The sequence below is a fragment of the Manis pentadactyla genome, chromosome 13 (assembly GCF_030020395.1).
Source record: "Manis pentadactyla isolate mManPen7 chromosome 13, mManPen7.hap1, whole genome shotgun sequence".
Classification (NCBI taxonomy): domain Eukaryota; kingdom Metazoa; phylum Chordata; class Mammalia; order Pholidota; family Manidae; genus Manis; species Manis pentadactyla.
Window position 1 is genome coordinate 60,343,499 of NC_080031.1, and position 16,378 is coordinate 60,359,876.

Consider the following 16,378-nt stretch of genomic DNA (forward strand, 5'->3'; position numbering starts at 1 on the left):
GGCCAAAGCTGGCACTGCAGTCTTGCTCCTGGCTTCCCTTGTTGGCTGCTTAGGGCCTCCTCCACGTTGCTCGCTCTCTGTCCTTTCTGTACATGTGGTCTCTGGGGCTCTGGCCTCAGCCACCTTCTCTTCTCTTTCCTCACACTCTTCCTGGAAATGATTATCCTTATCTGTGGCTTCTGTTGCCACTTAAGTTCCATTTTTTATATTCAAATAATTCTTCTACCCTCCAGACTCACTTGGCCAGCTGCCCAGCAGACATCTCCTGTGTGGCTCACAGGACCTTCCTAGTCTCCTGAGCACTACTTCTGGTGGGCCTCCTGGCCTCCTCCACAGCAAAGGCTCCTTCCCACTGGGGAAGTGGGGAGTCTGAGCCTAGGAGGTTGGCTGTGAATGCCAGCCTGAGGCAAGGCCAGCCTGGCTGTACTCCCTTTGAGGCATGTGGTCCGACGCCCTGGTGGGGCTTGGCTGGGCTGATGCCCTCCTTCTTGTGGCCCAGACTTCCTTGATGAGGGACTCTCTCCCTAACCTAGAGGCTGACTCTGTGCATCGTCTGCTGCAGGAACCAAGTACCAGGCCGTGCTGAGTGTGGACGACTGCTTTGGTATGGGCCGCTCAGCCTACAATGAGGGGGACTATTACCACACCGTGCTGTGGATGGAGCAGGTGCTGAGGCAGCTCGATGCTGGGGAGGAGGCCGCCGTGGGCAAGGCCCAGGTGCTGGACTACCTGAGTTATGCTGTCTTCCAGCTGGGCGACCTGCACCGTGCCCTGGAGCTCACCCGCCGTCTGCTCTCCCTTGGTAAGGAGTTCTAGGGGAAGGTCAGATGGGGAGCTGGCCAGGAAACTGGTTGCTTTGTGGGCCGCTACCTGGCCACTGTCCTGGGACTGAGCCAATCTGAACTGTCAGCTGGCCAGTGACTGATGCCTCATTGCTTTCAGGCCCAGTCCAGTTGCCAGCTAGCTCCTTAACTGCTTTAGTTCTGCCCTAAGCCCTTGCCGAGCTGGGAGGGGTACACTCAGGCTGCAGTACCTGCAGCCCTCACTCTTCCATTTTTAGTAGGAATCCGGTGCCACAGTGCATCCGCTGCTAGGCAGCATGCAGCCTTCACTGAGGTGGGAGCAGCTCGTAGGCAAGCTGTCTCTCAGGGTTGCTGCAGTGGCAGTGACCCCATCCGTTAGTTAAAGTCCGGAGGTGTAACTGGTAGGACTTGCCACGGTGTTGGTGTTTTAAGTGTCTTGTAGTGTTGGACTAAAGGAGATCAAAAGCCTTGTCTTTTAGAACCCATTAGTTCCATCTCTTATTAATAGAAGGGATATAATAGTCTAGACTTTCACAAACTGCTAAAGACTTCCCTTTGCTGCTGCTTTTCATGGGCCATGAGTCTGATACCAGCTGGCATGTGAGTGTCCTGTAAAGCTGACTTGGGAAGAGAGCTTTGTAGATGCTGTTGTGTTAGTAAGGGCGTTGGATGGGGAGTTGGGACACCTGGATCCCTGTTCTGTGTAACCCTAACCTAAATCTCCTCTAACACCTGTGGGTCCCTGTTTTGTCATCTGAGTAGTGGCCCAGTCATCCTGCCAGGCTTGCTGCTTTGTGTCGTGACACCCACAGGGTGAAGCTGTGGTGCTGTCCCATGGCTCTTCTGTGCTGGCATTTCAGCCTGCCCTCTAGTTGTGGCCAGCATGGGACATGGTCACCAGTAATGGATGGACTCTAAGGGATGATGTGCCTGGCACACAGCGAAGCTGGGAGGAGGTGGCAGGACTCTGGACCTGTGTCCTTGGGGAGGCCTGAGCAGAGAGCCCCTTGGTGCAGTTGAGTGTCCTCCTGTTGCTCCTTTCTCAGCTCTGACCAGACTGGGCAGGAGATGTTGGCTTTTCCGCTGTGGCCAGTGGACCCTGGGCAGCTGCCCTGAGACAGCATTCAGCAGTGCACGTGAACTTCCAGGAGAGACAGCTGCTTGCAGGATAATTTCCCTAAACGGCCTAACGGGTGTTTGTGGTCTTCTTTTGTTCTTTGTTCTGTACTTGTTCTAGACCCGAGCCATGAACGGGCTGGAGGAAATCTGCGCTACTTTGAACACTTGTTAGAGGAAGAAAGAGAAAAACTGTTATCCAATCAGACAGAAGCTGTGCCAGCAACCCGGGAAGACATCTATGAGAGGCCTGTGGACTACCTGCCTGAGAGGAATGTCTATGAGAGCCTCTGTCGTGGGGAGGGCGTCAAACTGGTGAGACGTGGGGCGGCATAGGGGCCCAGAATGTAGACCTAGACTTGGCTCTGGACAGGCTGATTGGGGATTTCCTTTGTCTGTAGGTCATTTTCCCAACATCTTCCTCAGTTCTTTGTAGCTTCTGTTGAGGCTGATGTGTGGGTGTTCTCTGAGGTCCAGGATAGGGGCCTGTCTCCCTGATGCCCCAGGCAGTTTCAGTCCCTGACATACGGAGCTTCCTGTCCCCACCCTACATGCACGCTTCTCCTTGACTCCCTGTTGTGATGAGAACCATGAGTGTGGATGTGCCTCAGGCCCAAGGGACATCCCAGTCTCTGTAGTAAAGATCTGGCAGTTGCTAGAGCTGCGTATTGGGGATCAGTGGCCTTTGAAAGCCCTGTATCCCAGCGCCTCCACCAGGACGTGCAGGTGAGGCGCACTCTTGGCCTTTGCCACGCCTGTGTCTGCGTGGCTCCCACTGACTCCTCCACCTGGAAGGGCTTCTCCCCTGCCCCCGCCTTTCTGGCCCACTCACGTTTTGTGAAACTGCCACAGGACTTGTGGATGGGAGGTGTCCTTGGGAGTGAAGGAATGCTGCATGGTTTGTGGGGTGTCATTTCATGCCAGTCAAACGGAAGGGCTTATTTTCTTTGGTGGTGGGGTGGGAGGGAGCAGCTGCCAGCCGTGGAGTATGAGACGCGCGTCTGCAGCCAGCCAGTCTGGGACTGACGGGACTCAGCTCAGCGCCTGTGGCTCTGTGCTCCGCAGACACCTCGGAGGCAGAAGAGGCTTTTCTGCAGGTACCACCATGGCAACAGGACGCCACAGCTGCTCATCGCCCCCTTCAAGGAGGAGGATGAGTGGGACAGCCCGCACATCGTCAGGTACTACGATGTCATGTCTGACGAGGAAATCGAGAGGATCAAGGAAATTGCGAAGCCCAAAGTAGGTGTCTCTGCAGTTCCTTTCAGGTGCCCCTTTGCTGGTGCCCCGGGTAGTTAGTCAGATGGCATTTGCCAATGTCTAGCATGCACTTGCTGTTAGGTACTGGGGTACTGCATACTCAGTGTGCCCTTCTTGGGTCATGGTCCCCTGGGGAAGAAAAGTGAGGAAACCAGTGTGAACAGCCAGGTGCTCTGATAGAGGGTACACTGGGGGCACAGAGGCCCATGTGAGAAGCGTCCCTGCACCTGGTGGGGGGCTGGTGCATGGGCAAGTTTTGAGGACGTATGCCATAGGGTGCTGCCAACCTGAGCTCTGTGGGGCTCAGCAGGATTGCAGAGGAAGTGCTGGACCAGGAGGAGAATGAACATTTTTGCAGCACCCTAATCATCTGAGAGCATTCTGGGTCTCTCCCTTGATTCAGATATTGTGAAAGTTTTTCATATAAGCCCTGCACATTTTTTGTTAAGTTTCTTCCTAGTTTTCTTGCTACTGTTTTTTCACTTTGTTTTTCATCATTATATTTTTATTGGTTACATTTTTTAGTAGTTACTGTTACATGTTAAGTGGTTGATTGTAAAAACATACTTCGTAGTAATAGCTAATGTTTGGTTTACTGAGTCCTTAATTGTGACATGCCCTGTTTAAGTGCTTAACATGGATTAACTATTACATCTGCTAAGCAGGCCCTGTGATTATCTTCATTGTACCCATGAGGAAGCTGAGAGTTGTGCATACCACAACTAGTTGGTGAATTCATTTATTCCCCTTTAGGTTTTTAGCAATTCACTTCAGGTGTCCAGAAAGTATCACCTGCAAATAAGGCGGATTTTGTTTTCTCTTTCCTAATAGTTGTAGTTCCTTTGTTTTTATTGCCTTGTTGAACTGGCCAGAACTTCTAGAGCTTTGTTAAATTAGTCATCCTTATATTCCTGGATTTCCTGGACATCTGCTGTTTCACTGCTAGGTCTACTGTTGGCTGTTGGTTTTATATACATGTCATTAGGCTATAAAATAATAATTCTGTCTCTAGTTCATAATAGATTTGCTCCCATTTGGCATCTCTTACGGAGAACTCCTTGCTGCCATGTCCCCAGGTTTCTGTCACTGGCGATTAGGAGGGAGGCTGTCTTGCCAATGGGTTTCAGCCCTGGCCAAGTTCACTATGGATTCAATGTGACCAAAGAAATGACAGTAGAATGTTCATGGGGTGAAAGGGTTATACCCAACTTTATTTCCTTGGTGGCAGGTCAATCACCAGAATCCTGTCCACTCAGAGCAAGTCAGCATGCAGCAAGCCGGTTTCTGCCTCTGGGCACCTCTGTCCGCACAGCTGTCCTCTGGGCCTCTGTCCTCAGTGCTGTCACCACTCCAGCCTCTGCTCCGCTCTCCTGCAGCCTTGTACCCGTGCCACCCTGTTGCCCAGAGCACTGGGCGGAGCTCTTTATATCGAGTCAATAACAGTGTATTGCCCACACGTGTGTAGTGAGCTAGCGCACCAGGGCCAGGTGAGAATCCTGGCCACAGGAACCTTCACTTTATCCACAGAGGCTCTGGCTGGGTGCTCTGTTGCTTTGCCCTTCCTAGAACTGTAAGGCCTGGATGCCCAACGTGCACAGAGACACTTGTGATAGGGGCTTTTGCTGGCCCCTGCACTCACCCTGGACCGACCTTTGCTTGGGGTGCCAGGACACCTTGGGCTCAGAGTCAGTTGTAGTGTCAGTGTGGTAGAGAATGGGAACCAGGACTCCGCTTTTTACTCCCTGGATCCAAAGTCCTCTAAAGAAAACCACTTCCCTGGTTGCTGGGCAGGAGACACACTATTGAGCCAGCACCTTGGGAGAGAGTTCTCACTTGAACCTCTGACCAAGGGACTGAGACATTTCTCTGTGTGCATGTGTGTGTGGCACGGCGGTGTCAGGGGAGTGTTGGGAAAACTTGCTTTGAACAGAAGCTGTGTGAAGAGCCTGACATGCCGGCCATTAGAATCTGACCTCTCCTTTCCGGGACCGCTGAGAGACAGATGCTGCTCTGGCTTTGAAGTGGGGCCCATGAGCTTAGTGTGGCCTCTAGGGAATGCCTGGCAGCTGCTGTTGGGTCCCTGGCCTGCTTTCAGAATAGCTCTGTCTGTCCCTGGGAGCAGAGCACAGCTGCCCAGAGCCTCCTGTGGGTGTCACACCCATACCGGGCCTCAGATGTTTGGGTGGGGTCATTGGGGAGGCGCTGTAGCCGCAGCTCAGGGAAGCCCTCTGCCCTGGGGGCACATCCTATGAGAACGTGCTACTGCGGCTCTGCGTCCACGCTGGTCGAGCTCACCTCCCTGCCAGCCTCTGATCCATCTGCCCCTCTCCATCCATGCCTCCCGCCAGCCCTTGCGCAGGCCACCGTCATGCCCTTCTCTGACCTCCTTGTTCCCACTCTAGCCTCTCCTTAGTCAGCCTGCCATGAGGTGCCCATGGTGATCCTTCTTACTTTCCCACAGTGAGTGTCCCTCCCCTGTGGGAACAAGCCTCCCCTGTTCTCAGTAGCCATAAGATTGCATCCAGGTCCAGCCCCCACTTCCATCTTCAGCCTGTTCTCGTCTTTTACCTCCAATTTGTAATTGGAGTGACACAGTCACAGTGTCACACTCATTTTCATTCTGTCTGGCATCTGTAATTGCCATTCCCTTCCTGTTCTTGTAATGTTCCCCCACTAACTCCTCCTTACTCTTCATGTCTCAGCTAGCTGGTCCCCTCCTGTAGGAAACCATTCTTGACCCTATAGACTGAGCTCCCGAATACATTAAGCCCACCCCCTGCCAGCTGTCACCATGCTGGGCTGCAGTTACCCAGCTAGTTTTCTGCCTTCCCCACTTAACTGAGTCATTCATATGAGAGCAGGGGCCATGTCTTGGTCATGCAGCACAGTGCCAGGCACATACAGGGGAGGGGCTGTAGGGTTGGAGGTACCTGGGTCCGTGGCCTGCCCACGTAAGGGCACTAGGACAGTCTGCAACTGAAGCCCTGGGGGCTGGCTCTGGGCCACAGGTCCTCTGGATGGATCACAGCCCCTGTCTGTGGAGATGTGGAATGAGCTAGGTGAGCAGGTGGTGTGTGTGAGCGTGTGTGGGGAGGTGGGTGGCTTCCAGGAAGCAGTTCATTTCCTTCAACTTGCAGAGAGCCCTTTCCTGACTGTGGTGCCTTCCCTTGTGAGGCCCCCAAGTGGGTGGAGCTGCACCCCCTGCCTCTGCCCCCGCAGTGGTGGAAGCCCAGGGGGCGGGCGCAGCAGGGGTGTTTGGGCACGTTTCTTGGCAGAGGAGGCTGCTGAGATGCAGCAGGACAGTGCACTCAAGCAAGGTGAAAGGAGCATATGGGGTGGAGGCTCAGGGGTGGTGGGAGCAGCCAGGTGCAGGCTGTGCTCAGGCAGGGTGGTGGGTGGGCCTGGGTGGGTGGACAAAGCAGACGCCATAGGCCTAATTCTGCAGACTGCCCAGACCTGGGTGGGAGCAGAGGTGGGCAGTGACTGAGTAGGACAGTGACCAGCCTCTGACAACAGAGCAGGAATGTGGTGTCCTCAGATGACTGCCCTGGCCTGGCTTGTAGGATCACGGGGCCGTGGCTAGAGCCACTGCCTGCAGTTTGTTCTGTACTGGCTAGACTGGCAGACCTGGTCCAGGTCTCCAGGAAAACACTCAAGGCAAAGAAGGATAAGTTGCGCTCTCTCCCTGCTTTCCAGCTTGCACGAGCCACTGTTCGTGATCCCAAGACAGGCGTCCTCACTGTTGCCAGCTACAGGGTTTCCAAAAGGTTAGCAGGGATGGTGAGGATGGGGGACCAGGGTGGCGGCGAGGGCTGCTTAAGCCCCAGCTCGGGGCCTCCTGTTCCTCTCTCCTGGGCCTGTCCTGCCGTGGCGCCTCTCCTCAGAGCCCTCATCCTGCTCCGCCTGCCTGTTAGTGCTGGCTCTGACTCGGGGTTGTGCGAGCCCTCCGCTAAGCCTGGCTTCCCATAGTCCTGTCTCTCCCTTTTCTTTTGGCTTAGCTCCTGGCTGGAGGAGAATGATGACCCTGTTGTGGCACGAGTGAATCGTCGAATGCAGCACATCACAGGACTCACAGTGACGACGGCAGAATTGTTGCAGGTAGGCTAGTCTCTGGGGCCCTGCGGGTTGGGCAGTGGGCATTTCTTGCTAGATGGTCTCCCAGGATGCCCAGGCCAGGCATACAGAGGCTTGTCCAGTAAGCTGTGTGATGGCACAGTACTGTGAATATGGAGTGACCTCACATGGGGAAGCCAGAATTAAGCATGCCCACAGCACTTAACAGTTAGCATTCAACAAGTATCTGTGGATATCTTCTGTGTGCCCAGGTATCATATGAGGGCCTAGGGGTTGGTGGTGGGCATGGCAGGCCCATTCATGTCTTCTTAATTGCAGAAGCTGAAATCCTGAGTTGTTCCAGGGCCACCTCTAAGAGAGCTATAAATATCTTCAGAGGTCGTGCTTCTGAGTCATAGTCAGATGCACTTGGAGGTAAAGTTCTGTGTTATGTTGGAAAGAAGTGAAAGGCCTGGAGCAGCTGGCTGATGGAGGTGGAATGTTCTTTTCAGAGTCCCTGCTGTGGAACCTTGGCTTCCTACCTTTATTTCAAAGGTGATCGTGAAGACACATGGTGGCACCATGCTCAAAAGCTTTGGATAAAGCTCCTAAAACTGTACCCTGTGGTCTGTTGAGTTCAAATCAGCACTGGCCGAGCCCTTCCTGAACACTGGAACTTCTGGGTTCTTTGTAAAGTGATGCCCTAAGATGTTTTTAAGTAAGTTCTGCAGACAAGCACATCATAGAGGACGTGTGCCCCTTCCTTCTTATGTGTGAGAACACCACTGTTCTGGAGCAGCAGGGGCTTTCTGTGCACTAGGTGTGTCCCCGTGGGCTCTGCCTTGATGCAGATCCTTCTAGAGGAGGGTTTTTTTTGTTGTTGTTAAGGCATCTGCCACTGCTTCCTGCACAGTCAGGGCCAATGTTGGGACTCTGGTGGCTCTGACTGAGGATGACATTCAGCTGATTGGCTGTAGCCACACCCTGGACTAAGGTGCTGAGGAGAGGATAGGACCTGGGCCCTTGTTGCTTTCCGGGCGGACTTCCCAGCTGAGCCTCCTGCCAGCTCTCACATGCAACCCTGGAAGACAGCAGCTGTGTGGTTGGACTGGCTTCTCTGCCACAGCGCTGACTTCATCTTACCTGGCCTCCCATCACATAGCTCGACTGATGACAGGTCTGAATGCCAGAGCTCCCAGGAAGGGCTCTTCTTGGAGGGAGCTCTTCTAGCTGCCTGGCACTGAGATACCATTTTTGTTTGCTTTCTTACTGTAGGAACTGTTTTGCCATTTTCTTTGCCAGCCAACAGTGTTCAAATCTGTGATCCCACATGGTCTGGGGAACCAGAGGCTGGGTTTTGGCACCCGTCTCTAAGTGCTCATTCTGCGTGGCCTGCTGGCAGTGTGATGGGTACCCATGCACCAGTGACGACCTTCATACTAGGGTCCCTCTGAGAACCACACAGGCTTCTAGAAAGGGGCTGGTTCTGCTGCTGCCTGTTGACACTCTATCAGCTGTAGTTGGTGTGCTTGTTTATATCGTTCGGAAGAAAAAAGCCAGTTGAGGCTTTCTTTTGATTTGCATGAGGGCCTGTCTGATAGAGCACGAGATGCTACACTGCCAGAAATCTAAGATTAAAGACGCTTCTGAGTCAATGTCTCAGCATCACCAAAGAAGTGGTTTCTAGCCCCCTTTTTTTTGCATTCACTTTCAGACTTCAGTATCATAAACACCTGTGTCTTTTCAAATGACTGACTCTTCTACTTCTGTAGCAACATATCTAAAGATTCAAATGAGAACGTCCTCACGGAAATCCCTTTTGATGCTTGTTACTAAAGGTGTGTGAGTCTACAGCCTGAAGTTTGCCTAGATGGTGAATCTGATTGCTGCAAATCCCCAAGTGCCCATGACACTTGCACTATCTGGGGACAGTATAAATAGTGTAGGTACAAAGCTTCAGTACCACGATCAGTGTGATTCCCACAGCTGTTAAAAGATGAGCCAGCTACAGCAACGCAGCTTCCTTTGCTACCTGGGTTCTGAAAGTTTAAGCACTCCAGCTTAAACTCTGCAGCTCCAGCAACAAGCAGTGATCAAATTTTCTGGAGTGCATTGGTACCCACGAAACACAGTCATGATTAAAATTTTCTTCACGTTCTCAGGGTGGATCCAAAGCAGAAGCATTTGTAGCACTTCATCAGCTGGTCTAGCACTTCCCTCCTTAGACGCACCTCCAGCCTGGGGCCACCTGCTGAACCAGGTCTCCTTGCACTTGACAGCATTTCCAGGTCTCTGCTGCAGGAATCTAGAGGACTGAAACAACATATGATGGCATATTTTCACCCACTGATTCTTCATATAAAAATTTTAATTTTGGGGACACTGAAAAAAGGTGCTGCCCAAATTCTGCACTTCATCCCATTTGATAAATGCTGTTTTTTTGATCCAACAGGATTTCCTCTCTTGTAAAGTCCACCCTCCCTTTCTCTCCCTCATGTCCATAGGTCTCCATTATTGCCAATTTTGCAGCATCTCTCATCTGACTGTTGGAATCGCCCCAAAGGATACACAAAAAACACCAACTTTCTGAGGACTAATAGCTGGGCCCCAGAGGTTTTTAGGGTTTCAGTAAAATATAGTAGCCAAGTACTCCCAGAGGAACATTGCTGGTAACTCTCAATCCATCTGCTTCTGTGTCAGAATCTGCACTTCATCTTGAACTTCGGCTGTTATTCCGTCCACCGAAGCTAACATAACCATTGTGATTTAGGACTTGCATTGTGCTGATGAACTGTTCAGTGAGGCATTTACAATTTTTAATCCAATTAATGACTCTTGTTGGTTGCCGAAGCTGAGGGGGCTCAGGTCCTATTCCAGGTCTGGGATCCTGATGGGGACACTGAGGTGGGGCAGCAGCTCTTGGCCACCCTGCAGCCAGCTGCCTATGTCCTCGTCCTTCACTTGGCTGCAGAAGAACTCCACGAAGCGGACCACTGTGGGGTGGAGTGGGATATGTTTGCCCTGCTCAGCCTGACCCAGAACAGATCCTGGGGCATAATGACAGAGGTGGCAGGAACAGTGCCAGGCTCTGAGTGGCTCCCAAACAAGCATAACAAAAAAGCCTAATCTTGAATTTGTTGTTGGCTGTCCTCTGGATTTCCTTCTTCTTATCTCCCAAACAAACAGGGCCTGGGCCAGGGCCTGCCTCAGGACGGGCTCCCTCTGCTGCCATCTGAGTGTCCCCGAGGGGCTGGAACTTCTCCACAGTGGCCGTTGGCAGGTCGCCCTTCTTGTTCTGTGAGGGAAGCACATTTGTGCTGCACCCTTACTACTGGATACAGCTGTGGGTGCTTGTAGCATTTGCTCTGCCCTGCTGGCAGGGCGCAGTTACCCTCCACCTTCAGAGACTGCACCTGTCATTCTGGTTGTTACCTGGGGAGTCAGTATCCCTAGAGAGATGGGCTGCTGCAGGTCTGTTCATGCTGCTGACAAGGTCCAACGCTGTTATTTCCCACCAGGTTGCTAATTACGGAATGGGAGGACAGTACGAGCCACACTTTGACTTCTCTAGGGTAAGGCCCAATCATAGGTACTCTGCTCCAATTGGTTTGTGAAGGCTGGAGCTGCTAGGATCCCATCAGCCCCCACATCGTGCCTCACCTGCCTCACCACGGTCAACTCTCTGTTACTGAAAGAGCCCAAATCTGGAATTGGGGAGCCTGCAGGGCCTAGTGCAGCCTGGCTGCTTCCTCTGTGATGGGGGGTTGTTCCCCTTCCCCCAGCTCTGTCATTCTTTGCCATGGTGTAAAGCAGAGGATCTTACTAGGTTCTGTGAAGGCTCTTCCTGCCTCCTTTCCCCCATGCCATGGCCAAGGTTTCCTTTGCAGCCATGGTCCAGGCTGATATATGGAATGCACACTACCTTCCCTGACCCTTTTCACTCCAGTCCGGTGGGTGGGGGGAATGAAGTCAGTTGCCAACTTGGGTGAAAGTTGTTATTTGTTGCAGCGACCTTTTGACAGCGGCCTGAAAACGGAGGGGAATAGGTTAGCGACGTTTCTTAATTATGTAAGTATTGGGTCCAGGCCCACCTCTTCACTCTCACTTAATTTTATAGAGCCATGAGCAAGATGCTTTCAAGCGTTTAGGGACGGGGAATCGTGTGGCCACGTTCTTACACTACGTGAGTATGATGTATACAGCATCTGGGCCTCGGGGAGCCTGGGTCCTCCAGTGTGCTCTTATGTCCACGCCTGTCAGGGCTGTTACCACCAGTGGTGGCTGAAGGCTGGGTCCTCGGCCCTCGGTACCCTTCTGGGCTGGAATAGAGAGTTGGCCTGTGTTCCCCCTACTCCCCTGACTTTCCCATCCCTGGCTCCTCTCTGTTGGGGCCAGTGCTGGTCTTGACTTCAGGGATGGGTGCCCTGGAGGGTTCCCTCCTTGGTGACAGAACGAGGAAGCAACCATGAGGTGCTCTTAAATGAAAGGTGCCTTTGTTTCCCCAGAGCTCTGTGGCCACCTCCTATCTGCTGCTTGTGCTCTAACCATAGGCTGTTGGGTTTACCTCTCCCACGAGGGACAGTTTCCAATCCCCTCCACTCAGAGCGCCAGACCTAAAGAGGCATAGAAGCTGTGAGGCACCTTAGAGACAGGTGCCTGGCCTTGTTCCCCTTTGGCGTCTCATTTAAGCCTTTCCGGTGCAGTTGTGTGCTGGGCCTGCCATGCACGTGCTGCTGAGCGGGATGCATGGGGTCTGTTGTAGGGCTGGTGGTCTAATATGAGAGGCTTACTTTCAGCCTAGGAGAGGTGATTATTTAGTTACCATGGTGACAAGTGCTTTGAAAAGGCAGCTCAGGGTTGGGGTTCAGAGAAGGCCTCTCCTGGGAAGTAACATGTCAGTTGAGAGTTGAAGGTTGAGTGGAAATTAGTTAGTGGGAACATGGTTTCTGGCAGAAGAGAGATTGTGTGGACACCTAGAAGAGGGGGGAGTTTGAGAAGTTGGAAAAATAGGGGGAAAAGGCTGGTGTGGATCAGGGGCAGCACACGAGAGTGGCAGGAGGGAGAGGCTGAGGAAACTGACGGAGCTGCGGGTTCTAGAAAAGAGCCCGGATTTGATCCCCAGGACTATGGGAACCCATTAGGGGTCTTCATCTTACTTACCGTATGTCTGTGGAGTGCCCTTCAGGCTCTCTGGTATGTGTTCTGTGGAAATACATTTTAGCTCCACATTTTATTATGTTATAGGCAAAAAACTTGAGGTAAGAGCCAGAAGAGAAAGAAGTGGCTGCTGTTGAGCTGTATTCCATTTTGTTGGAGGCCACACTGTGGGAGAAAGCAGGGCCCCTGGGGACACAGCTTACCTGTCCCTGCAGCTGGCCAGGGAGATAGAGCCCATGGTGGGGGCCACAGATGGTACTGGAAGCAGCAGGGAGCCCCCCATGTACGGTGGCTTAGGCTTAAGGTTGGATGGGGACCCGAGGGATGCAGCTCAGTCAGGAACTCTCCTAGTACAGACTCGGCTTGTTCTATTCCCGGACAGCCAGCGTGTGGGTCTCCTGCAGTGCCCAGGGTGTGGAGACTGTCCTGATGGTGAAACCACCCAGATTAGGCAGGTTTTAGGGAGGGGCAGGGGGGAAGAGCCTTCCTTGGCTGAAGGGCAGGCTGTGGAGCGGAGCCGCCAAGTGGTGCCGCCCATGCTGAGGAGGATCTGCATACCTTGTCATGTGGGCTGGGGCTCAGGCACCCCAAGAGCCTTGCGTGGAAGGGCCAACCCTCTGTGCCTTGTTTTCCCAGATGAGTGATGTAGAGGCTGGTGGTGCCACTGTCTTCCCTGATCTGGGGGCTGCGATTTGGCCTAAGAAGGTAGGTTCTAGTTGTTGTGTGTGAGAGGTTGGAGCAGGGCTCAGGCCTCGTCCAGGTCCCCACCTCCTGGTCGCATTCCCTGGCCTGGGTGACTCACTGTGAAGGGCCTCAGCCCCTTCCTACCTGAACTCTGATTTCAAAGCCTCAGCTTCCATCTGGGGCGATGGTTGGGGGAGGGAGGTTTCTTCAGCAGCAGGTGGGTTTCCAAACATCCCTCCACCAAGAAGGTAGCTGCTCTTTGGGGAACTCCTGTCTCCCTGGACATGCAGAGCCCTGTCCCTCCCTGCATGGGAATCTGAGGGTGTTTCTGCTAAGCAAGGGCTGTGTGCTACCCGGGGTCAGGTCCTGGAGCCCAGTATCTAGGGGACTGTCTGACAAGCTGTCGCTTTTTCCTAGGGCACAGCTGTATTCTGGTACAATCTCCTGCGGAGTGGGGAAGGTGACTACCGAACGAGACATGCTGCCTGCCCCGTGCTCGTGGGCTGCAAGTGGGGTCAGTGGCTTAAGGCATGGTGCTGGCTGTGGTGGCCTCAGCCTGGGACTCTGAGCTGGGAGACATCTGCTGACAGATCTTCACAGAGCCAAGACTGTCTCTCACTTTGAGTTTGTTTGTTTTGCTAAGTGGTAGTCCTGTCCAGCCCTGTGGGTGACCACTCAGCTGGTTATGTGCCAACACAGCTGTTTGGGACCATTAACAAATGCCCAGAGAGCTGAGGAAGCCCCAGGCAGGGAGCGCTGCATGGACCTCATTAAGTCCAGGATGGCTACACAGGCGAGTCGACTCTGGCAGGGGTTCTGAGGGAGCAGTCGCAGAGAACTGGTATCTGACAGTAGGGCTGACTTCAGGGAAAAGAAGAAATTGTACAAGAAATGTCAGGATACTCTACAGGGAGCTCAGGTGCCAGCAACAGTTAATGACAGGACGTAAGCACAGAATGTTAATGAACTAAAACTTGTGATTTGACACTACTGGGAAGATAGGAGGGGATAAGTACATGTTTTAGGGGTAGTATAAAAACTCCAAAGTGCAAAGGGAAGAAGCAGCACCGTAGCGTGTTGTTTAGAAACACGAGGTTGAATATCAGAAGAAAGAGCCAAAGGAGTTGAAAGGCCTCTGCAGTGGGAAGGGGTAGGTAGGAGATTGCTGTGCATCATTACAAGCTTTGTAGACAATTTGAAATTTTGAACTAAGTGTATGTATTACTTTTAAAAATTGTGTTAAATTATATTTTTAAAATACCATGACTTCATTAGTGCATTGAACTTAGTATGTTTTTATTTGTTATAAAACCGTCAATGTTGAGGGAAATCATGGTTCCTGTGCATTGGAGAGACAGCTTAGTGACAGCACCAGTGCCAGCTCTGCCACTCTGCGCCCCGCAGTGCACAGATGGGATCTGCTGGCCCTCCACATCCTGACAGGCTTCCTCATCCTCGTCTTCTACCTTTAGTTCCCACCCTGTAATAACATCCCAGTAATAGCAAGCTGCCTCGGGCCCTTGACACACACCAGGGTGGTTCATGCCTTGAAGTCTTTCTGTTCCTGATCCCACTTCCTGGACCCCCTTGGTATAGGACCATCTGGTCCGTTCGTCTCCCCTAGATAGCTCGTACTCTGCTTCATGTCCCAGCCCTGGGGCTCCTTTGCTTCTCTTACCTGGCTAGATGCCCCTTGACTCTGCTCCCACGCCAACCTAAACACATGTATCTTATGTTACCAGCAGACTTTTGTACAATTAATTTTTTACACATATGTCTTCCTCACCAGCTCATGAGCAAACCCAAGGCCAAGACCATGTCTAAACTCACATCTGATTCCCAGGGCCCAGTGCAGGAGTCACCTTAAGGAGTCATTAATTTTGGCTGCTGAACTAACAGAATTGTAACATGCTTGCTTTCTGTTCACAGTCTCCAATAAGTGGTTCCATGAACGAGGACAGGAGTTTTTGAGGCCTTGTGGATCAACGGAAGTTGACTGACATCCTTTTCTGCCCTGCCCCTTCGTGGCCTCACAGACCATGTCATTTTCAAGTTCAACGTGACAGACACATTTGTAGCTTCCAGCCCCTCTCAGGCGGGTCTGCGGAGGAGTGAATGTTTGGAGCAGAGGGAGAGCTGAGTGGGGGGGCCCTGGGTGGCTTGGGTCCCAGCGTCTCTGGCCAGCCTATGCCATCTCTGGCAGCAAGAGTGGGTCAGAGTGGCTGCAGCAGAGTCAGGCTGTCTAGCACCTAGCAAGGTGCCTTTGTACCTCAGATGTTTTAGGTGTGAGCTGTTTCAGTGATCCAAAGTTCTGATACTTTGTTTACATGTTTGTTTTTATAACAATTCTATCAATGTGGCTTTAACCAAAAAATAAAATGTCCCTGCCAGAAGCCTTAAAAAGTCTTATTTGGAATATTTTTTAAGATGGGGAAGCTTTTAACAAGTACACCTTTTCCTTTGCATCTCCTCTGTGCAGGCAGAATCTGGGTAATGAATACTTTTGTGGCAAAACACAGGTTCTACATGTGTTTTTAACACATCCCCAAACTTCTTCAAAGTGAGGGAAATGGTCTCTCCTTGCCTCCCAGAGAACAGAGGTCATGTATGCATGATTATGATACTGTTATAATTAGGAATTTCTTGTTTTTAAACTTTGAGATACATACACAGAATGTTCGTGATTATATAGGTGTACAATTTAAAGACCATGAAGGTGAGCTCAAGCACGTCACCACCACCCAGATTAGATTATTTTCGGATCTGTACCTCAGGAGCCTCTGTAAACTCCTGGACCACACCTGCTACCCCCCACCCCAACCCACAGGGATTTGGTGGTTTAACCATTGTCTAGTGATTTGTGGTAGTCATTCCTTTTCTTTCTTGTTTTGCTGTCTGTGTCTACATCCCTAAATAAGTAGTAATTTTGTTCTCCCTGATTTTGAACTTCCTGTGAATGGACAGAGCATGTTTTTTGGGTGTTTGGCGTCTTTCACATGAAAGTTATTTTTATTCATCCATGTCGTGTAGCTATAGTTTGTTGTAATTTGTGTAGTTTTGTTAATGTGTATTAGAGAACAGTACCACCATATAGCCAATATACTGTTGATGGACATTTGACTTGGTGTCAGTCTGTATACTATGAATAATGCTGCCATTTGCATTTTTATACATGATTTCTGGTGTATACATAAACACACATTTCTGTAGACTATATGATGGAACTGCTGACTCTTAGAAGGTGAGTCTTCAACTTCACCATATAATGTATTCCAGAGTAGTTCTGCGCATTGGCACCAGGAGTA

The 16,378-nt window shown here is 51.6% G+C and overlaps 1 protein-coding gene across 13 annotated transcripts in view; it reads left to right on the forward strand.

The window, feature by feature from the left end:
• P4HA2 (prolyl 4-hydroxylase subunit alpha 2) overlaps positions 1-15,476 on the forward strand; it is a 30,330-nt gene extending 14,854 nt beyond the window's left edge. For 7 of the 13 annotated variants that reach the window (XM_036892634.2, XM_036892635.2, XM_036892636.2 and 4 more), the window contains 10 exons: positions 563-802; positions 2,041-2,234; positions 2,985-3,161; positions 6,876-6,946; positions 7,178-7,277; positions 10,751-10,804; positions 11,350-11,415; positions 13,026-13,094; positions 13,491-13,587; positions 15,003-15,476. In XM_036892634.2, the coding sequence (XP_036748529.2) occupies positions 563-802; positions 2,041-2,234; positions 2,985-3,161; positions 6,876-6,946; positions 7,178-7,277; positions 10,751-10,804; positions 11,350-11,415; positions 13,026-13,094; positions 13,491-13,587; positions 15,003-15,073 (1,139 nt within the window). In that variant the 3' untranslated portion in view covers positions 15,074-15,476. The other 6 variants (XM_036892645.2, XM_057491020.1, XM_057491019.1 and 3 more) reach the window with 6 other exon arrangements.
• Positions 15,477-16,378: the final 902 nt, after the last annotated feature.